General features: G+C 33.6%; 1 protein-coding gene across 1 annotated transcript in view; it reads right to left on the reverse strand.

Moving 5' to 3' along the window:
* The window catches only part of PGAP1 (post-GPI attachment to proteins inositol deacylase 1), an 86,310-nt gene that overhangs the window by 38,049 nt on the left and 24,419 nt on the right, over positions 1 to 23,842 (reverse strand). Inside the window, 12 exon segments of the mRNA XM_017869303.1 lie at positions 1,026 to 1,064; positions 2,521 to 2,629; positions 3,039 to 3,105; positions 3,608 to 3,659; positions 3,765 to 3,838; positions 5,839 to 5,914; positions 10,099 to 10,176; positions 15,881 to 15,932; positions 16,299 to 16,345; positions 17,526 to 17,609; positions 19,032 to 19,087; positions 19,840 to 19,945. Of these exon segments, the coding sequence (XP_017724792.1) occupies positions 1,026 to 1,064; positions 2,521 to 2,629; positions 3,039 to 3,105; positions 3,608 to 3,659; positions 3,765 to 3,838; positions 5,839 to 5,914; positions 10,099 to 10,176; positions 15,881 to 15,932; positions 16,299 to 16,345; positions 17,526 to 17,609; positions 19,032 to 19,087; positions 19,840 to 19,945 (840 nt within the window).

The following is a 23,842-nucleotide window of genomic DNA, read 5'->3' on the forward strand; positions in this document are numbered from 1 at the left end:
AAAAAAAAAAAAAAGTGAAAGTAATAAAAGCTATAATACAAATTTGACTGAATTTTAAAACTATATAACTTCCCTAACTTATCAATTGTTATCTTATTTATGTCCAGGTTGCACAATTGTGCAAATTATAGCAATGCTAAGTAGTATCTATAGTTCTACTACTTTATGCAGTATTTTTGTAATATTATTTGCTAATGAATTCAATACGTTTATCTTTAATAGAATTTATGTTTACCTTTTATAAACTGAGTATGCACAATATAAAAAGTTATTTGAAAACATTCATTTATATGGCAGAGCCTACATATTTTATTGTACTATGATTTTATAATGTAGTATGAGCAACATGAAATCTTTTTTCTTTTCTTTCTTTTTTTTTTTTTTTGAGATGGAGTCTCCCTTTGTTGCCAAGGCTAGAGTGCAGTGGCACAATCTCAGCTCACTGCAACCTCTGTCTCCCAGGTTCAAGCGAGTCTCATGCCTCAGCCTCTTGGGTAGCCAGGACTATAGGTGTGTGCCACCATGCCTGGCTAATTTTTGTATTTTTAGTAGAGGTGGGGTTTTACCAGTTGGCCAGGCTGGTCTCGAACTCCTGACCTTAAGTGATCTGCCTGCCTTGGCCTCCCAAAGTGCTGGGATTACAGATGGGAGCCACCATGCTCAACCATGAAGTCTTAATATGAAATTCATTTAGGCAAAAATATTAGTTTGTTTGAGAATCAGGTATCAGCTCTCATTTTTTGGATGTATCAAACATGAAAGCATCACCTTAAAGCAGGGGTGGACAACTATCGCCTGTGGGCCAAGAATAATTTTTGGATTTTATTAAAGTGGGAGAAGAATGAAAAAGAAAAAAGGAAGAAGACAAAAGCAGCTACAGCAGTGGCAGTAGCAAAAGATACTGTATGTGGTCTGCAAAAAATTACTGATTATCTGGCCCCTTATGGAAAAAGTCTACAACCCCTTCCTTAGAGCTATCTATTCATAAAGCAGTAAATAATTAACCAGCCAGGAATCTCTCTTACCTGTCCAAGTATCTGTGAAAAGGAAGTCTTAATTGTCACCTAGTTTAAAACAATTATTGAAAAAAAGGTTATTTTCCTCTAAACTCCTTTACATTTTATTAAATTGAGTACTTCTGCATATCTCTAAGCATAATAATTGATTTTCTATAATGGTAAACCTTAAAGGCACTCAAGATGTTAAAGAATCTTCTGAATCACCATGTAAATTGTATTAAGTATAGTTTTACTGTTTAGTATACTTTCCCACATATCTAATTATTTGACAGTTGAGTAAATGCTATTATGCCCCTTTACTACCTAAAATATTTGATTAAGTAGAATATCTTCTTACCACATCATGCCAGTTAAAGAAATTTAAGTCAAAATAATATTTTAAAAAGAATTTCATCCTTAATTATCTCTACCATAAATACAACTTTTTTTATAATTAGGAAGTCTATTTGATATTAGGAGATAAATATTTTTTTAGGGAAGTTTAAAATGATTACATTTTGTCAAAATATAGACTTCTTGAAAATATACAGTATTTGTAAAAACATGGACATTTTGAGAGCATGCAGTATTTGGAGCCAAATTTTATCACAATTTTTTCTATTGCTTTAATATTATAAATATGAATAGGCAAGTTAAAAACTACTATGGCCCTGAAAAACCCTTAACTGTTAGAAACAGGATGCAAGATATCAAAGCAATAATAAATTCTACGAAATCTAAATTAATTCATAACATAAGTTCAACTGAAACTTGGCTGGAGGAACAGATTCTATTAATTTGACAATATCAATCCTAGTTTACCCTTGAAAAGTTAGATTTAACAAAAAATCCAAACATTTAAGCTTGGTTTAAAGCAGTTGAGCAGAAACAAAATATTTCACATAAACCAGAGGCCTATGATGTCATAACCACTGAAATTAGTACTTTAACCACTTAAATCTGGAATCTAGGGGCTCCTCATTCATGACTCCATAAGTAAATAAAATGTTACTCTCAAGTCTATTTCCCTTAACACAAAGAGATGTATTTTGATTACAAAATAAACATAATAGGTATGAAATCACACATTTTAATGACTAGAAGAGCTTAAAATAATTAGTGAAAAGGAAAGAAGATCCTTAAGCTAACAACCAGTAGAGCTATACACCAGTAAGTATCATGTCAGTTACTACAGTAAGCCCCTGTCAGCTGACCTCATGATGTTCTTCAATTTATAAAAGATTCTGGACTTGGGGCTTCCAAATTCAGAAGTTGAATCTACAGTCTCATTTTTTTGCTTTATCTTCTATTACTTATTAAGATGTATACATTTTCAAATGGTCCAGTTATGGAGATGCTAAGGTGGTGTTAATAGGAAAAATGAATATTTAAAATATTTTAAATGCCTATTTTTTGTATGTATTGGCTTCCATACCACCATGTATCTAAAGCTTATATAAAAAGAATATTTCTAGCTTATTCTATAACTAAACCTTAAAAATTAATCAAACATACAACTTACCTCGTACCGACAGTCTGATGATGTGTACATTTTTAATAATGCCACATGGCTGTCATTTTCTGGTTGAGCAATATGGAGTTTCAGAGAAATTTCTGTGGAAGATGGAGCCCTGAAGAGATAACTTAAATTCAATTCTCAAATACAAAATGCTGGTAAAGAGCCACGGCTAAGTTAATCCTCAGCACAATACAATCGAATAATGTAGAGGAAGCTAGGTACCAGACACATAATTGTGGATGGGCACTTTTTCAATGATATCACAATTGTTTGAATGCTTCCTCTAGGACACAGGAGTTGGGAGAGGGTGGAAGGGGGCTCAGGTTCCAAGCAAGTAAAGTTTAAGTTCTCTATCATTTAATAAGAATACTATATATTAAATTATAGGAACAATGCTATATAAAGGATACATACATTTTACTGAGGCATTTTAATAATTCATGATTTAAATAAATAAACTAAGCAGATTATCTACGATTCAAAAACACCAAAGTTTAAAGTAAATTCTTTCAAATACTTACTGTGCAACGGTTAGTGAATCTTCATAAGACCAAGGAATATGAAGTTTATAGATACTGGTTATTTCTTCTGTTAAAACATTAAAAAAACTATTATTAACAATATGTTACTCTAAACATTACATAAACGACTATAACACCTAACTAATTATACAATTGTCCATTTCATTTAAAAAATCAGGACAGGTTATATTACATGATAAAAAATTATGGAGAATTCCTAAATAATAATGCTTTAATTCGATTTATAATAGATATTACAGCAGATAGGCAGTACTAAGAAAGTGGAAAAATATTAAATAACTAAATCTGAATTACTACTATAAGACATAAAGATATATGGTATTTTAAAATGTGGATATTTAAAGTGAAACAGATAAAATGCTTTACTGTTAAGAAAGGGTCTATGTTAAATCCCCTGGAAATATAAACAACTTTTCCATTATATATTTAATTTTATTTCACATAAAAATATATGGAAGAATAAGTATTATAGAAAATTCAAGTTAACACCTATTGACTCTTCACATGACAATATTAGTTTCTATACATTTTTTAGAAAACGTATTTACCTTTCACTGCTGAGCACTTGCTTACCACGTTGATTTTAAAAGCTTGGTATATCTAACAGAGTTTGACCACAAAAAAAAAAATAAAAAGGTTACTTGTATGTTAAAGTAAACATTAAAGTAAAATCAAATCCTTCTTGTTGTACTCAGGATTAATTACCTGTCCAAAGTTCAGAAGCTCTATATTGTAGTATAGGCCGTTTGTATTTAACATCACTTTCCTTGAAGACAATCCTGTTGAATTCAAAGTACTGTGTTACTTAGAATACCAAGGAAGTTTTTAAATACATACTGATTATTTAATTAGCTCTAAAACAATGCCAATAATTAAAATTTGTTTACAGGTTTTCACTTCTGCATGGAGTTAACTTCTAAAATCTAATCCCCAGCAATAAACTCTAGATAAAATAACTTTTATGACTCCTAATCACATCTATCTGCTTTTAAACAGTCAGGTATATAATTCCAATTTCAGAAAGGTATATACTTCCTTGGTAGATCTTTTATTTTAGAAGCTTCTTATCTTCTAATGATAAGGGTGATTCAGAATTGTCATTTCTGTATTGTTCTGGGTATTTTTATACCAAAACAAAGGGTAAAGGGAGAAATAAAAATCTTCGAGTTTTCCCAAGTAACACAGATTCTTTTCATAAATGGGATGTAAAAAAATATTTAAAGGATGGGCATACCAAAATGGCACAGGAGCTAACGTAAAAAAGTTCCCAATATTCAAAGCTAGACAACTTAAGCAAAAATATATATAATGATAGAATTGGATTATAGCCCAATGAATAAAATAGATATCCCTGAGTCCATAGTGACATAAATAAAAATTGAATAAATAAATAAATGGGGGAGAAGGGTCTACTTTATCTTAGGAAGAATTCCACTAAATGTAGAATACCAGAGTAATATTTGCTAAGTACTAGATGAACCAATGGATGCTAAAAATAGTGGGTTATTCTAAAGAAAAACAGGACATTTATATATTCTCAAAGTATGTCACCCCAGATATTTATTAATTACAAAAGGAAAAAGCAATAACGTTATACTGGAGAAACCTAGCAGGCACCACCTTAACCAAGAAAGGAAAATTAACATAACTAGTAATTAGAGATATGAGTATCATGTATACTCAATATGATATAGTAGGTAATCCTCATTGCTTCTGTGGTATTTTGGCAAAAATACATAACCTCAATATAATCATAAGAAAGTATCAGACTGGGCGCCTTGGCTCATTCCTGTAATCCCAGCATTTTGGGAGGCCAAGGCAGACAGATTTCTTGAGTCCAGGAGTCTGAGACCAGCCTGGGCAACATGGTGAATCTCTGCCTCTACAAAAAATACAAAAAAGTTGGCTGAACATGTGTCACATGCCTGTAGTCCTAGCTACTCAGGAGGCTGAGGTGGAAGGATTGCTTGAGCCAGAGGCAGAGGTTGCAGCGAGCTGAGATCGTGCCATTGTACTCCAGCCTGGGTGACAGAGTGAGACCTTGTTCCCTACTCCCCCCACAAAAATGAAAGTATCAGACAATTCCAAATAAGGAACATTGTGCAAAATAATTGAACAGTATTCTTCAAAGGTTTCAAAGTTGTGAAAGGCAAGGAAAGATTGAGGAACTGTCACAGATTACAGGAGACTTAGGAGTCATGACAACTAAACGCAATGTGGAAACCTGGAGAAGCAGGACATGTGGAAAACTGGTGAAAACAAATAAAGCCTGTAGTTGAATTAACAGTATTGCACCAATGCTAATTTCTTAGTTTAAAAGGTTGTATTGTGTTTATGTAGAAGGTCAACCTTAGGGAAATGTGGGTGAAGGATATACAGGAACTCTTTTGTAACTTTCCTGTAAATCTAAAATTATTTCAAAATAAAGTTTAAAAGAATATTTAGAGAAATCTTGAAACCTTATACAAATAACAATTTATAATTCTATATTAAAATTGTATTAAAAGGACCAATAGGATAAATTTCATATAAGAACAGACACACAGACACATATATACACACACGTAATTACCTGCAAATGTATGTGATTATGGAAGTTCACTTCTCAGAATATGACTGCTAGCCCAATGAGAAAAAAATCACTGAACCACATCATACAGTTATTCTAAGAACTATACTTGAAATAGTCAACAACATTTGGTATTATAAAGCTCTGCTTTACTGCAACTCTGTTAAAAATAAAAGCAATTCTTATGCTTTCCAAAAACAAAGTACTTACCAAAGGAAAAAAGATGAGTTACAGGAAGCTGTATGGATCTTGTCTCTTTTTTAAAGAATTCACAATCTACAACAAACTGAAATACAAAACACTGATTTATTTTTAAAAAGTAAATTTATAGTAAAATATCTTTACTTGATGTTTGAGTGGAAAATAAAAGTCTATAAATCTCAGCTTTGGAGAAAGTATCATCTATTACACTATAATTCTGCCTATACTTAGGTGACAAGAATTTCTCAAGGAGAGATACTATGCTGAGAAAACTTGATACACAAGGTTAACTTAAAAGATTATTAGAGAACCATTTCTAGAACAACAGATCCATAGCAGTTTTTTTTATAGTTAGCTTTAAGTGTTTGCAGAAGAAGGACAGTAAAGAATGGATCAAAGTATTAAGAGCCTAGGCTAATTCAAGATTAATTAAGGATTTAAATACTATGTCTCTTAATAGTCATAGTCAAAAGGAAAATGTGATTTTGTTACATATCTTTTTGAAAAATCCTGTATTTATTAAAGATAGTCTAATTAGACTATAAAAGGCTTTTGGAGAAATACTGCCATTGACTGACACATGGCTAATGTTATTTGTGGAACATTATTTCAGGTTAAACAGTTATTACAGTAAGTGTAAAAAAAGGTTTGCTATGTATGAAGCCAGAAAAAGAAATGCTTTTCAAAAAAGTAGAACTACAATGTGACACCCGCATCATTATAATTTTTTGTAGTGACATTTCTTTTTAAATAACATTTCTATTAGCTGCATGAGAAACTCTGCTCTACTTATTTCTGGTAAAGGAAAAGTTTCATTAAAATAATCTCTACAATGTGATATTATTTTGATCTATAGAAGCTAAAGAAAAATTAATCTGATGCGTAACTGTAGCTAGCAAGTAGTTTGCAGTCTACAAAAGCGGAAAGCTAGTAGGGTCTATCCTAGGCTTTTCTAATAACTATACTTTGGATTTGTCTGAAGCAGTATTACTTTGTTTGCCTCTTGGGTAGACTTTTGATTGTTTTCAAAAGTGAAAAACAGACAGGGAAATTGCTACTAGATTATACCATACACTTGGGGGAACAAAAGAAAAAACTTTTAAGGGGTTTTGCTTTTATTTCTCCCTCCTTACTTATAAGGCAAAGAACACAGTCAGATATTTTCATTATAGAAAACAGCTGCTGAAATATTATAGAAATCATTTACTGAACAGGATTATTCATTATATTTTTACAAAGTACTTTTGGATAAGTCTATATCAGATAGGGAAGCAGTTTTAAAAGCAATTTAATCACTTTGAACAAGTTTAAAATAATAGAATTTTATTATTGCTTTAAAATTTGGCTGTGCAATTAGTTTTGCATAATGACAAAAACCCTACCCAAGAAAGAGAAAATTCAAAGGCCTGTCTCTCAAACAGTAAATTTCTAACGGGTTTAATCATTTTGTTTTCTGTTACAAAAAAAAATGCAGATAATTCCATATTTGCATTTCTAAAAATATATTGATACAAGTTGACTAAAAAATGTTTTACACTATTTGAATATATGTACGTTCTGATGATGAGCTATACATAGACATGCAAAAATTATGAAAGACTTAAGTTATAATTCTAGTGAGACAGGGTTGTATAACAGTAGAGTCTGCAGTGTTACTTTCCAAAGAGCATTAAGATGCATTACATATTTATTAGGCTGCTAAGACTGTCTATTTGCAGAAAGGCTCATTAATTTCTTGGAATAATCAGAGAGGGCCTTTTCAAGTTTGAGAAAAATATTAGATTCATTCAAAACCATCTTACCTGACAGAAAAACCCTTAAAGAGAGCTTTTAGTATTGAAGATGCTGAATTACCTCTCACTTGAGCTAAGCAAAACAGAACAATGAATCCATTATAAGGGACTTGCGAGATTTAGTCATTGAGATGACTCCCAACTACATCCCCTTTTCCTTTCTCTATTTCTCCTAAATTTTCTGATTATTTTGGCTACAAATCTTACCAACCTTCTCATTCAATAAACATTTTCTTGAGCATTTATGCAGTAGTCACTAAAGGTTGAGGATGCAAAGTGGAATAAAACCTATCTCTTCATTACTCTTAAAGAGTTCACAATGTGGTCATGGCAACTGAGACATAAATAAATTATAATTCAACATAATAAAATTTTCAAAGAAGTTATAAACAAAGTATCATGAGAATAAGTAAAAGATGACTGGGGGACTCTGGAAAACGGGAAAAGGGACACAGGTTGGATCCTGAAGAGTAAGTTTGCTGTGTGAAATAGGAAAAGGGGAGTCCAAAGTACCCTCTACCTCCATTTTCTTTCTTACCCCTAATTCTATCAAAATCACCATTCTTTTCTTTCTATTGCCACTTCCCCAGTACAGGCCGAGGATCCCTTATCCAAAATGCATGGAAGTAGAAGTGTCTGATTTTTTCAGATTTTGGAATATTTGCCTATATATAATGAGATATCTTGGGGATGGAACCCAAGTCTAAACACGAAATTCATTTATGTTTCATATATCTCTTATACACATAGTCTCAAGGTAATTTTTATATTTTTAATAACTTTGTGCGTGAAACAAAATTTTGACTGTTTTGACTATATCTCACCACCTGAGGTCGGGGTAGAATTTTCCAATTGTGTTGTCAGGTTGGTACTCAAAATGTTCTAGATGGCGTGCCCTCGTTATTATAGCAGTGAGTATCCCCACCTGTCAAAAAGTTTTAGAGTTTGGATTTTTGGATTAAGGGTGCTCGGTCTGTACAAGCCCCTTAGGAGGTGTATAGTCTGTTTCTGATCTATTCTACAGCATAAGGAGATTAATCTCCCCAAATAAATGATTTCTGATACCATTACTACTATAGTGAAAAATCTTATGGCTTCCTACTGACTTTTGAATTCTGTTAAGTCCTGAATCCTCCAATCAAGACTTTCACAATATGGCCATGAACTAATTTTCCAGACTTTTCCTCCACTACTATTCAAACCCATCGTAGCCATCCTTTCAAAATTATTATTTACTCATTCACTGGTTTTCAAATATACTTCATGCTTTGCTCTGTTGCTTTGTCTGAACAGTGCTGTCCCTTATAACTCCTGGCAATGATGTTACTATTGAGCATCTGGAAATGTGACTAGGACAACTAGGGAACAGAATTTTTTATTTTATATTAACTTAAATTGAAATAACCACATGTGCTAGTGATTCCTGTATTGACAGCATGGCTCTACAATGTTCATTCGTCCTACAAAAATCCTAGCTATCTGTTAAGGTTATTTTGTTTTATTTCATTTCATTTAAAAGGTGGAGTCTCATTATGTTGACTAGGCTGCAGTACAGTGGCTTTTCATAGGCATAATCATAGCATACTACAGCCTCCACCTCCTGGGTTCAAACGATTCTCCTACTTCAACTTCCCAAGTAGCTAGGACTACAGGTACTTGCCACCATGTCCACTTGAAAGCCATTTTAAATATCATATTAATGCCATTCTTTTTATGTACTTGCTATATTCTGATTTATGTTATGTGTATTTGAGTAGTTCTTTTTCCACTCTTCCCTCTGCTCCAGTTACATTTCTCTCCCCCTTCCCAATAGCATGTAGCTTTTTCGCAGTGGTTCATACCTGTAATCCCAGAACTTTGGGAGGCCAAGGTGGGCAGATCACCCAAGGTCAAAAGTTCAAGACCATCCTGGCCAGCATAGCAAAACCCTATCTCTACTAAAAATACAAAAATTAGCTGGGCGTGCTAGCACGCACGTGTAGTCCCAGCTACTTGAGAGGCTGACACAGGAGAGTAGCTTGAACCCAGGAGGTAGAGGTTGTAGTGAGCCAAGATTGCGCCACTGCATTCCAGCCTGGGTGACAGAGCAAGACTCTGTCTCAAAAAAACAAAACCAGGGTCATGTCTTCATTTGTGTGCCTCCTATAATTCTTTGTACATAGCGTTGTACTTAAAGGGTACCTAATAATTCATAGGTTTTACACCTATGAATTATTATTATGTGTCTAATAATTCATAGGTTTTGAAAGACTGATTGATAAACTGGAACCAGTTATCACTTGGAACAAAGAAACTTGGGTTTATTCTGTTTAGTTCAAGTTAGAGTAGATGATCCTAATAATTTAACAGTCTTAGGTGGATCATCAAACTGGCTACGGTTTTAGATAAACTCTGTGTAGAAAACTCATTGAAAAGAACTGTAAAATTTTAGCATGTATCCCCAAAACATTCTGAAAACAATCAACCCACTTGTTACCTTACTTCCATGAACAGATGGTACATAAACAACAAGATGAGACAAAGATGGATAGTCTTGAAGTCTTAATGTCAGAGTCTAAAATAAAAAAAAAAAAAGAAACTACTTTTATTTCTTAGAGATTAATGCATGTTTAAAGAAAATAAATTACACTTATTTCTTACTCAATTAGTTATCTTAAAAAGCAGGCTTCCAATTTATGTTCAGTACTACACAAAATGCCCATGTTTACATTTCCAGGTCAATAATCCTGTTGAAAATCAAGTTCCTAATAATTACTATGTTAAATAGGGACTGCCAAAAATATTCCTTGGATCCCTTCACATAAAACAAATGACATTTAACATTAAATTTAATTATTTTCTATTATTATTTCCAAATTTGATGTCTTTCTTTTTATAATTTGGTTGTTACATATAGTATCACAGCATTGTTTCTACATTTATTTTGGTAGTATATAACAAAAAACATTCAATAGCTAATGAATGAATAAATGCTAAATATAATGAAAGAGTTACAATTTAATCCCAAATGATTTTGATCTAGCCCAAGTAGTAAAGAGTTGCTGGCTAATGGCGTATCTGCACCTCATCCCCTGGAATTTATTTAGCAAATGACAAAGACAAGTATGTCTAAATAATGCACCTCACCGAATGAGTGAGTATTTTCTTCTCAAAATTAAGACCAGTCCTATAGTCCATATTTTGAGGAATGAATTGGTAGAAGACTGCTCCATTTAATGAAAAGCCAAGGCACCAAATACAGGTTTTTTTGTTTTCTTTTTTGTTTTAATTTAACTTTTATTTTAAGTTCAGGGGTAGATGTGCAAGTTTGTTACATAGGTAAACTTGTGTCATGGGGTTTGTTGTACAGATTATTTCATCACCCAGGTACTAAGACTAGTTACCCACTAGTTATTTTCCTGATCCTCTTCCTCCTACTACTCTCCACCTTCCAATAGGCCCCAGTGTGTGCTGTTCCCCTACATGTCCATGTGTTCTAATCATTCAGCTCCCACTTATAAGTGAGAAGATGCAGTATTTGGTTTTCTGTTCCTGCATTCATTTGCTAAGGATAATGGCCTCCAGCTCCATGCATGTTCCTGCAAAGAACATGATCTTGTTCTTTTTTATGGCTGCATAGTATTCCATGGTGTATATGTANCAAGGCACCAAATACAGGTTTTTTTGTTTTCTTTTTTGTTTTAATTTAACTTTTATTTTAAGTTCAGGGGTAGATGTGCAAGTTTGTTACATAGGTAAACTTGTGTCATGGGGGTTTGTTGTACAGATTATTTCATCACCCAGGTACTAAGACTAGTTACCCACTAGTTATTTTTCCTGATCCTCTTCCTCCTACTACTCTCCACCTTCCAATAGGCCCCAGTGTGTGCTGTTCCCCCTACATGTCCATGTGTTCTAATCATTCAGCTCCCACTTATAAGTGAGAAGATGCAGTATTTGGTTTTCTGTTCCTGCATTCATTTGCTAAGGATAATGGCCTCCAGCTCCATGCATGTTCCTGCAAAGAACATGATCTTGTTCTTTTTTATGGCTGCATAGTATTCCATGGTGTATATGTAATACATTTTCTTTATCCAGTCTACTATTGATGGGAATTTAGGTTGATTCCATGTCTTTGCTATTGTGAATAGTGCTGCAATGAACACATGCATACATGTGTCTTTATAATAGAATGCTTTATACTCCTTTGGGTATACACCCAGTAATGGGACTACTAGGTCGAATGGTATTTCTATTTTTAGGTCTTCAAGGAATCTCCACACTGTCTTCCACAATGGTTGAACTAATTTACACTCCCACTAACAGTGTGTAAGTGTTCCTTTTTCTCTGCAACCTCGCCAGCATCAGTTATTTTTTGACTTTTTAATAATAGCCATTCTGATTGGTGTGAGATGGTATCTCACTGTGGTTTTGATTTGCATTTCTCTAATGGTCAGTGATGTTGAGCTTTTTTTCCATATAATTGTTGGCTGCATGTATGTCTTCTTTTGAAAAGTGTTGGTTCATGGCCTTTGGCCACTTTTAATGAATTGTTTTTATCTTGTAAATTTGTTTAAGTTCCTTATAGATGCTGGATATTAGATCTTTGTCAGATGCAGAGTTTGCAAAATTTTTCTCCCATTCTGTAGGTTGCCTGTTCACTCTGTTGATAGTTTCCTTTGCTGTGAAGAAACTTTTTAGTTTAATTAGATCCCATTTGTCAATTTTTGCTTTTGTTGCAATTGCTTTTGGTATCATCATCATGAAATCTTTGCCCATTCCTATGTCCAGAATGGTATTGCCTAGGTTGCCTTCCAGGTTTTTTATATTTTTGGGTTTTACATTTAAGTTTTTAATCCATCCTGAGCTAATTTTTGTACATGGTGTAAAGAAGAGGTCCAGTTTCAACCTTCTGCGTAAGGCTAGGCAGTTATCCCAGCACCATTTATTGACTAGGGAAACCTTTCCCCATTGCTTGTTTTCGTCAGGTTTGTCAAAGGTCAGATAATTGTAGGTGTGTGACCTTATTTCTAGGTTATCTATCCTGTTCCATTGGTCTATGTGTCTGTTTTTGTACCAGTACCATGCTGTTTGGTGACTGTAGCCCTGTAGTATAATTTGAATTCAAGTAGTGTGATGCCTCCAGCTTTGTTCTTTTTGCTTAGGATTGGCTTGGCTATACTGGGCTCTTTTTGGGTTCCATATGAATTTTTAAATAGTTTTTTCTAGTTCTGTGAAGAATGTCAATAGTAGTTTAATAGGAACAGCACTGAATCTATAAACTGCTTTGGACAGTATGGCCATTTTAATGGTATTGATTCTTCCTATCCATGGGCATGGAATGTTTATCCATTTGTTCATGTCATCTCTGATTTATCTGAGCAGTGTTTTGTAATTCTCCTTGTAGAGATCTTTCATCTCTCTGATTAGTTGTATTCCTAGGTCTTTTATTCTTTTTTTTTTGGCAATTGTGGATGGGACTGCATTCCTGATTTGGCTCTTGGCTTGACTGTTGCTGGTGTTAATAGGAATGTTAGTGATTTTTGCACATTGATTTTGTATCCTGAGACTTTGCTGAAGTTGCTTATCAGCTTAAGGAGCTTTTGGGCTGAGACGATGGAGTTTTCTAGATATAGGATCATGTCATTTGCAAACAAAGATAATTTGACTTCCTCTCTTCCTATTTGGATGCCCTTTATTTCTTTCTCTTGCCTGATTGCCCTGGCCAGGTCTTCCAGTACTATGTTGAATAGGAGTGCTGAGAGAGGGCATCCTTGTCTTGTGCTGGTTTTCAAGGGGAATGCTTCCAGCTTTTGCCCATTCAGTATGATGTTGGCTGTGGGTTTGTCATTAGATGGTTCTTAGTACTTTGAGGTATGTTCCTTCAATACCTAGTCTACTGGGAGTTTTTAACATGAATGGGTGTTGAATTTTATCAAAAGCCTTTTCTGCATCTATTGAGATAATTATGTGGGTTTTGTCTTTAGTTCTGTTTATGTGATGAATCACCCAAATACAGTTTTAATCGAGTTTTGTTCTGGAAGTATATGTGGGGTGGGAGTAGTTATATGTTCTAACAATATGTTTGCATTAAAACATTTCTAAAGACACTTAGCTTTCCCCAATCTTCTTCAGAAGCACCAATGTGGGCAAGGAGGACAGAGATGCTCAAGCTAAAGAACCATTAATGAGTAGCCTTCTAACAACCTGACTAGATTCATGTGGGATGTTTATCAAACATAAACTCCTGGGCTTCACCCCAACTTAGCAAAGTCCCTGTGACAGGCTCATATGTTCTAATGTAAATTAAAGACCTTAAAAGGGCCACATAAGCCACAACTACAGGCAGCTAAGACCCACCAGACAAATGGTAGCTAATATGAAACATAAATTAATTACGAAGAACTTGGATAATCTGTGCAGCTATCCACTCTAATGTCTTTTAAGTATTTATTCTCAAGAATGGCCAAGTGTTGAATTTATACGTGCTTTGATGGAGGGCTCCATCTATTTCTTAAAAGTTCAGTACATAGAAATGCCTAACAGTGATATAATTCTCATCTGACATTACTTTTATTGAGATAGCAATATGAATAAAATTTACAAAATTTCTTTGCTTTGGTCATCCCTTCAATTTCAAAGCAAAATAATTTTGTGTGCTGTTTATAAATGGCTAATACATATTACACACAATTTTTATTTTCATTAAAATAAAAGATCTGTCCTCTTAAGCTGAGAACACATAAGACTGCACAATGCTATAATACTTGTTTTCTAACTTCTCTCTTTCAGCATTTGCCATGAAAAGTAGGCAGCTGAAATAGCTTGTTCTCCTGCTATTCAGCCAGCTGTTTCTTACATTCAGAACAAACAACATAGGGACCTAGTGTTTGATACAGAGACTGATTAATATTTGGATATTTAAAATAATAATATAAAAATTTTATGATTTAAGAAATACCTTTTAAAACACAGGAGCAAAGTACATTTTATTGGGTTTTTAATAATTTATTTCTTCTTAATCTTTACATTATAGGCTGGATAGAACATCCAAATTAATCTATACAATTCATCCATGTAATAAAAAGTCACCTATACCCCTCAAGCTATTGAATAAAAAAATAAGTTGAGGAAATATTTAATAACAACTTATAAATGATTGTTCAGTAAGTATATCCTAACACTTTTGTTTGTTTTGATCCTGGTTAGGACAGTATCAGCGAGAGACCTTAAAAATGTTCAAGTCAATTTACTCTCCTACCATATTTGTTTGATAAACACAAGGTCACATGAGTGAATGTGTGCAAATAAGACTGACCAAGGTGACAAAAAAAATTGCAACCATTCCAAAGTGAAGTGTGACTTGCAATTATTTCTTCTGTCACCATTCCTCTCTGTTAGCATAAGTTTCTCATTCTCTGTATAGTATAGAGTTGACTATACATACAAATAATTATAAACATTCAGGAGCAAAAATAACTAACTTAATTGGAGCTAATTGTGAAATAACTGGAAACTACCAGATGATTTCACTTACAAGTCAATGAATGAGTCTAGGATTCATTATGAAACTATATTTTTAAAGCACAGATTTACTTGAAGACTGAAAACTATCAATCCTGATAAAACATTATCAGTTACAATAAATACAATTTGGAAATCAGAACAGACATTTTCATCACATTTTAGAATTATTTTGCTTTTCAACAATAGATTTTGAGACGATGCAAATAAGCCCTTTATAAAAGTACTTGCTGACCTACCAAAGTTGCTTAATCAAATCACAAACAACTATGAAATAAATTCCTGCTGTGACTTATCACCCTGGAGAGCACTAGATAAACTAGTTATTTGAGTGCTTGACCATGTATCGTATCTCTTTGAGATGTCCACTTCCCAACTGCAGGCCCTTCCTCCCAAAATGAATTCTAAGTATACTAACTCAGTTCATATTTTAAGGCAGGCCATTAAACATATCCTCAAATTGAATGTTAGAAATCCCTCCAGTTCTTTTGGTCTGAAGCTATAACATACAGAGATTCAGGGGACTGTTAACTTATAGTTTTTATCTCTGAAAGTAAAAAAATATATAAATAATACTAATGGTATGTTATTTCCTATCAAATGTATTTCTAGAGAAAATATTTTTTAAATGTAGGTTAGCAAATCTCAAGTTTATTTAATACCATGATAAGCTAACGAAAGAGAATATTCTAAAATGTATATAGACTCAAGTATTTTTTTCAACTGAACATTAAAATTCGGAAGCCATAATTTACCTTAATTGTTGGCAGCAGTTCAGCTTTCCATGATAAATCAACCCCTTGCTGGCTTTGAAATAAATATGAAAATATAATTAAAGGACAAATATATGGAAATATTATAAATTATAAATAAGATTCAGAGGAAAAAGAAACCATCTCTACACCTAGTAGAGATGTCTAGTGAGTCTAATCCAATATACTCTGTCCGCATAGTTCCCTTAGCAACAAAATGTTTTCCTAGCTAATTTCAATGTTTGCAAAATTACTAGTATATTCATTTCCTTTACTTTTCATTTTAAAAACAATACTATAATTTCATATAGCATCAAAATTAAAATAACAATGTATGAAACTATTCTAAAAGTGTGATTTACAAGTATTGTTTACGTTGAGATAAATGAACAGTGGAGGGCCATGCATTCAAAAGACTTACCACATAGAAGTGCTGTTTATGCAAGCAAAAATCCAACTATTTGTATCCTGTTGGTTAACAGCACAAAACAAAACACACTAAGTATTGTAGAAAATAATTGTACAAAACAAGCATTCATTTTCAACACTTTATTGTTATATGATAGGGTGACTAGGAGCAAATGAAATATAAATAACAGTTTATTGTTCAGAAACATATCCAAGATGTTCTCAAAGTCAAATAAATCAAGGATAGGTAAAGAAAAGAAGTCGAATGTCAACATTGATAGGTAAGCAGTTATCCTGGAGCCAAGAGTATGAGAAAGACTGTACTGACAGGTGTCTCTCTCTCTCTCTCTTTTTTTTTTTTTTGTTTTGAGATGGAGTCTTGCTCTGTTGCCCAGGCTGGAGTACAATGGCGTGAGCTTGGCTCACTGCAACCTCCTCCTCCTGGGTTCAAGCAATCTTCCTTCCTCACACCTCAAGTAGCAGAAACTACAGGTGTGTGCCACCCCGCCCAGCTAAGTTTTTTGTATTTTTTGCAGAGATGGGGTCTGACCATGTTGCCCAGGCTGGTCTCAAACTACTGAGCTCAAATGATCCACCCACCTCAGCCTCCCAAAGTGCTAGGATTACAGGTGTGAGCCACCACACCTGGCTTCCATTCCTAGTATCATAATAAATGCACCCTACAGCATTTTTAAACAATATCACATTTTTTAATAGTGCCTAACACAGGAGGTACTCATTAAAAAGAAACAAAAAAATCAAAATCATTATTCTGATACAGTAAATCTAGATAACATTGTAAGTTACTCTATTATCTTAGAGAATATTTGCTATAAAAAGTACCTCAAATTTTAGTATGGAAGCCAATGGAAAACAGAATTCACTTTATAAAGTTCCTATAGAATAGCTTTGCTTCATTATATCTATTCTTTAAAGTACTAATAGAAACTTATAATTAAAGGGGTTTTGAATTCCATTCCTTCATCATGAACAGAGTAAAATGAAGGCAGAAAGACAGGGTGGGAGACCTAAACTAGAACCAAAATTACAATTTAATAGCATAGTATCTGTGATTAAAAAAAATTTGATTAATACTTTTCAATCAAAACACTGTTCCAGAAAAATTATTTTTCAACTACTTAGATTTAATAATATTTCATAGCTAGGTCTACCAGTAGAATTTGAAAAATGAACAACAGTTAGCCTCTTAAATTTACATAAAATGTCCCAATTATCTTACCAGCATAGTGCTCTGACAATAGACGTGAGTGTAGATTTTTCTATGATTTTCAAGAGGAAATGTAAAATATATCTTCTCAGATTCCTACAAAAAAAAGGAAAACAATATAGCTACAATGAGCAGATTAATTTCATCATTCAAAAATCCAGATATAGCAAATGAGTTAATTATTCTAATTTTATCATTCTTGGTGTTGAGAACCAATTCTCTAGGAGTAGGAGGAGGAAGATACGGAAGGGCAAGAGATAGATTAGGTATAAACTCTGTAGTCCTCAGTTTGTCCTGGAAGTATCAGTGTGAATGTAATTTTTTTGGTTGTTTTATTGGGTTTTTCTTTTGGTCTTTTAGTTAAGATTTTATGCAGTTCTTAGCTCTGGCCACTGAAAAGGCGTAGAAATGCCAACCCAATAGCCACAAGCATTTCTAGTACCAGATTATGGTTTTGAGATACCACTTCCCAAAGAAAAGGAATAATTCCTTAAAGAAATAGCTGATTCAAGGTTTGGAGCAGGAAATGTACAAAATAAGCTAAAATATCTTGTCATACTCAACAGTGAGGAAACTATTAAAGACAACTAAAGAGTATATCAAAAAGACTCAGAAACTAAACTTGAAATGGTTTCCACTGGTCAAATACGGAATGATTTTAGCATCAACAGATTGAAAGACAAATATATTTAAATGCATGAGTACATAATAATACTGGAGGAAAAAAACCCTCTAATGGTCACTAATAAAAGGAAGCTTGTGAACCAACTCACCATTCTGATAATGAGTAAACATAAGGTAAGATCCAAAGATCCACACAATTATCACTCTTTTCCCATATGATTTATTCTACTTTTGATAAATTTAGTAGATGAGCAGAAGTTTTTCTCTAAGTGTACAGAATTAACTAGAATACTATTCTAGTTAATAAATAATAAAATTAAACTTATTACAATTTTTGCATCCTCCTAAATCAATTAATAACTCCAGGCATTCCTCATCAACAGTGGCTAACATCACAAAGAGAGAGAGAGTCTAGCAAAACAAAACAAAACAAAATCTGAATATGAACAAGCAGCTAGATCCAACTACTAAATCACAGGACTACAACAGGCAAAGGAACATGCTGAATGACTACAGGAATGCAATCAGTGAAATCAAGACTGTGAAACTCCAGAGGACAAATGACTTGGTGTTTTTTTCAACAAATAAGTTTCAAGAAAAAAAAGGGAGGGTGGTGGTAAGAGAAAGTCTTCCAGATTAAAAAGGAATAAGACATTAATCAATAACAATGTATAGGCCTTGTTTGGATCCTGATATAAACAAACTCAACATCAAAGAAAACAGCAAAAAAGATAAATTTATAAAACTGATTACTGGCTAATCATTTAGGAATTATTATTAAATTGTGGGAAAATGGCATGCAGTTATCTTTTTTAAAGAGTTTTTAACTTTTAAAGATAAATACTAAATTATTTCTGGAAAAACATGAAAAAAATTCATTGGTGGCATACTTACATTGTAAGCTACATAGGTCCATTTGGACACTTTTACTGGAACCCACATAGATGTCCCTTAAGGTAAAGGAAATTAATTTATTTGCCTTGTTTTGTTTTTATACTACATAGTTTCTTTCTTCTTTGAATCCTGGTGAAATACTTCTCAATCACAATAAAGAAGTGGTTTTCTGAACACTGGCTATATTAAAACAGAAAATCTAGTAATATATTTTCTATATGCTCCTCACCAACTAGCATTCACATCAAGTAAAGTAAAAATCTGCTTGGTGTCCTTTAACTCTAAGGCATTATCAACATAAGGAAATAAATATTTCATTTCCCAAACAAGACATATAATTAAACAGGTATAATTTGCTTTATATTTAAATAGACAAAGCAAGTTATTTTGCTTTATATTTAAAAGCAAAATTTATCAGCAAAAGATATGTTGGTAATCCAAAAGAAGAACGAAGAATAACTGATAATTGAGGAACTGAAAGGAGTCAAGAATAATATGGCACTTCGTTTATGTAACTGTTAGGAGAACAGCCATTTAACTGAAATTTTTCTATTTGTCATGTTATTTTCAAGACAAAATTTTTACCAGCAACCTCTTACACGTTGCTTCTTTTTCCCTTCCTAACCAAGAACTGCACCAGCATCATTATAGGGAAATTAATAATATATGTGTGTATATATACATATAAAATAGGATCCTAAAACTTGAAGTATCACAGTTTCAAAGATTTTGCCTGCTATAAACAAATTTACCTAAAATTAATAATGAAATACTTCATTTAAAATTAAAATATGTTATTGTCACCAACCTGTTAAGTCAGAAATTATAGCTGGATTTTCCTCAAAATGTTTTGATGGGTGTCTTATAAAGTGGTGAGTCAAAACTGACAGTTTCTTCTTGGAATTTTGAGTTATCTAGAAAGAACATTGATACATTCTGTATTACTTTGTATCTATCGTAATAGCTCGATGAAACATTGCTTCAGTAATAATGACAACAGCCAACATTTATTACTCTGAGGCACTGTTCTGAGCACGGTACATGAACTTACTCAATTATCACAAAAACTCTAAGAGATAATGATTTTATCTGCATTTTAAATGTGAAGAAACTAAAGCACAGAGAAATTAAGAAACTTGCCCAAGGTCACACAGCTATTAAGTCTGGGCTGGGATTCACACCCAGGCATTCTGGCTCTAGAGTCCATGCTTTCATTTTTATGCAATAGTGCCTCTCAAGTAACATTTAAGAATATAACATTATAAAAATGTATAGAACCAGAAGACAATTTTAGAGATTCTCTAGTTTGTGATTCCAACATACCAGTTTCCAAATTCAGACTACTGCCAATACCATAACAAAGAATCCACTGGTCACTAGAGAAAATAAATATTGTCAACTTTCCTACCATAGAAATTAAAATTACTCTTTTATTCTATTCTTCTACTTGTTTTTTAAATATCCTGGCACAACAAAAAGTTGGCAACTGTAAAAAAGTTGTCATCCCTTTAAAAAAAAGTGTACTAGGATATAAAATCCATTTGGTATTGACCATTATTCAACTTTCTAGTTTAATAATTGAGGCCCTGACAGGTAAGTGACTTTCTCAACAACAGAGTGAGAATGGCAAAGAAGTAACAGTGAGGATCCAGGTCTACTAAACCTTTCCAGTCCCTTTGGAAGTTACCCAGCATTTGCTTGAACATTTTAATTCACTACTTTGTAAGACCATGCATTCCAATTTTAACAACTCTTACCAGGAGAATGCTTTATTTACAGCAAATACCTCATTCCTTATTACACTGCTATCTTAGATTGGGAGACAATCCTTCAAAACTTAGAAGCTTGCTATGTTCTCCATTCAAATAAAACATTTCTTCTGCAGATAAAACAACTTCAAACATATCAACCGTTTTTCACAGAACTCTTTTAGTCCCTTCACCATCCTGATTGCCTCCCCTGGATAAACTCAAGTTTGTTGATGTCCCCCTCAAAATATGATGCATGAAATAGAATACAGTTCTCTAGATATGGTATAAGTAGAGTGGAGGACAGTGGAGAACTTTTATATTAATTGATGCAAACTCTCTACCTCAAATAACTCAGTCTTATACTAAACTTGTTTGATTTTCTTAAGTGGCCACATCTGTTTGTAATCAATTAAATGTTACAGCCTGTCTATCAAAACTTTAGGCTGGGCGCAGTGGCTCACGTCTGTAATTCCAGCACTTTGGGAGGCCAAGGCAGGTGGATCACAAGGTCAGGAGATCGAGACCATCCTGGCTAACATGTAGAAACCTCATCTCTACTAAAAGTACAAAAAATTAGCCGGGCATGGTGGTGGCTACCTGTAGTCTCAGCTATCAGGAGGCTGAGGCAAGAGAATGGCGTGAACCCAGGAGGTGGAGCTTGCATTGAGCCAAGATTGCGCCACTGCACTGCAGCCTGGGCGACATAGCAAGACTCCATCTCAAAAAACAAAAACAAAAACAAAACAACTTTAATTAAGACTGGATTCCACCATCCTTACTCACTCTCAAGGTAATCCATCTACTCACAAGTTTTTAGCTATGACTTTTATGCTAATAACCAGTAGAAATTACTCTGATTCCTGCCTTATCACCATGCTTAGGACTAATTATTCTTTGCATTTTAATTTCCCTGAATATATATGTTCTGCTTTTCTCCTGGACTATATGCTTCCTGAGGGTTAGATATCATACTTTAAGTTTTTATTTTCTACTATTTAGTCCAATTACACATAGTGAGTTTTAAAACAAAAGTGTTTCATAAACAGTATTTTGATTCTTAGCAATATAGTTATCAAAAATTTCTCATTTTCCCCTTAAAATGCATAACATATTTATACATTCAGAATTATAATTTATTACATACTAGTACTATAGTTCTTTTCTCATCTTATGAGTTAATGGAAAAACATGATTTTATTTATTTAGTTTTATGTCCAGTTTTTTTAGGAATATACCTGTCTGAGGTATCCTGTTCTTCACTAGACGGAACAAGGTTTTTCCTAAGTTTACCAAATGTCAGTTCAAGTACAAACTGGTCTAGCAACTTTAATTGATTCTATTATTGTATCTAGTTGCACTCCCTCAAGTAGGCTTAGAACTTTTACCACAGTTATGTCTCACAGCTAAAACAATGTCAACAAACCAAAAAATGTTTGTGTTCCATGACAAATGTTTGTGTTCCATGACCAAGTCACAGTGTCAACAAGTCACAGGGGAAGCTTGTTTAAATCAATAAATATACTAATTTAATACCAAATCTTGTAGCTTAAAATGTGGTAAAACACAAAATGATCTGGACGTTCAGGAGACAGCTAAGTATCTATGATTCTCTCTATGAGTGGTTATACAGCTTTCTGAAGAGTTAAGGAAAAAAATCCCTATCCTTCTAAGAGAGTACACTACAGGGTAAAGGAGCTTTCCTCATTGTTAAGAATTAAGTACTGCCTGGAGACTATTGAGAAAGAGGTCACCCATACTAGTCTCCCAAATAATTGGAGCCTTCAGGTGAAGCACTGCAAAAATATCTGGGCTGCAATGCTTTGCCATGAAAAAGACTACATAAAAAATAAGGAATTTTTTCTCCAAAAGAAGAAGCCAGAGCCATAGTTCTCAAAATATTTCCATGGAACAAGATGACGTGAGTTAAAAGGCTGTTTAAGATGAATAATGGCAATCTGTTCCCAACTTACAGAAAAAAGAAAATTAAGTTAATGGAAAGAATTCTCTGAATTTTGCTGAAATCCTGCTACCATTTATCTGCTAGCAGACAAGAAAGAGATAAAAGAGTAACATGATAACCTGTAAAGGATACTATGATTTCCATATGTTCTGCTAATTAAACAATTTGGAAAATTATTAGTTTGAAGAGTTTACACTGTGAAATTACACTTCATTACAGAGAAGGTAAAACTTATAGCAGTACATAATTTAAGTTCTGGTGAGCTTAGGTTATTCAATAAATTACACATTTCAATCTTATCAGAAAGCTAAAGTGGTTTTTTTAAAAAGCATGGTTCAAACTGTTTAACATACTCAGGAGGCTGAGGTGGGAGAATCACTTGAGCCCAATAATTTTTAAGTCCAGCCTGGGCAACATAGTAAGAACTTGTCTCTCAAAAAGAAAAAAAGTCTAATAAGATAGATCATGATGTTTATAACATATTGCAAAAAAATTTATAAAATAGTTTGTAAGAACTATTTCCCCTACATTTAAAAAATAAAAGAAGGCCGGGTGTAGTAGTTCACGCCTGTAATCCCAGCACTTTGGGAGGCCAAGACAGGTGGAACACCTGAGGTCAGGAGTTTGAAAACAGCCTGGCCAACATGGTGAAATCCCATCTCTATTAAAAACACTGGTGGTACACATACGCAGTCCCAGCTCCTCTGGAGGCTGAGGTGGGAGGATCACTTGAACCTGGGAGGCAGAGGCTGCAGTGAGCCGAGATCACGCCACTGCACTCCAGCCTGTGTGACACAGTGAGACTCCATCTTAAAAAAAAAAAAAGATATATGTCAAACTTTACACAGTGGAAAGAACTGGGGCAAGATTTAAGGTTCTCTCACTTTTCATCTTCATTGCATTTTACAAATTAGTTGCAGCAGTCAAAGTAGTATGAGAAAAAGAAAGATATTTCCATTTTGGAACTAATTAAAATTGATATAAGGTATGTTTCTGTTTTCATCAAAGTAAAAAAATTACATTAAATCTATCAGGCCGGGCGCGGTGGCTCAAGCCTGTAATCCCAGCACTTTGGGAGGCCGAGATGGGCGGATCACCTG

This window comes from Rhinopithecus bieti, unplaced genomic scaffold, assembly GCF_001698545.2.
Source record: "Rhinopithecus bieti isolate Rb0 unplaced genomic scaffold, ASM169854v2 scaffold_2572, whole genome shotgun sequence".
Taxonomy (NCBI): Eukaryota; Metazoa; Chordata; class Mammalia; order Primates; family Cercopithecidae; genus Rhinopithecus; species Rhinopithecus bieti.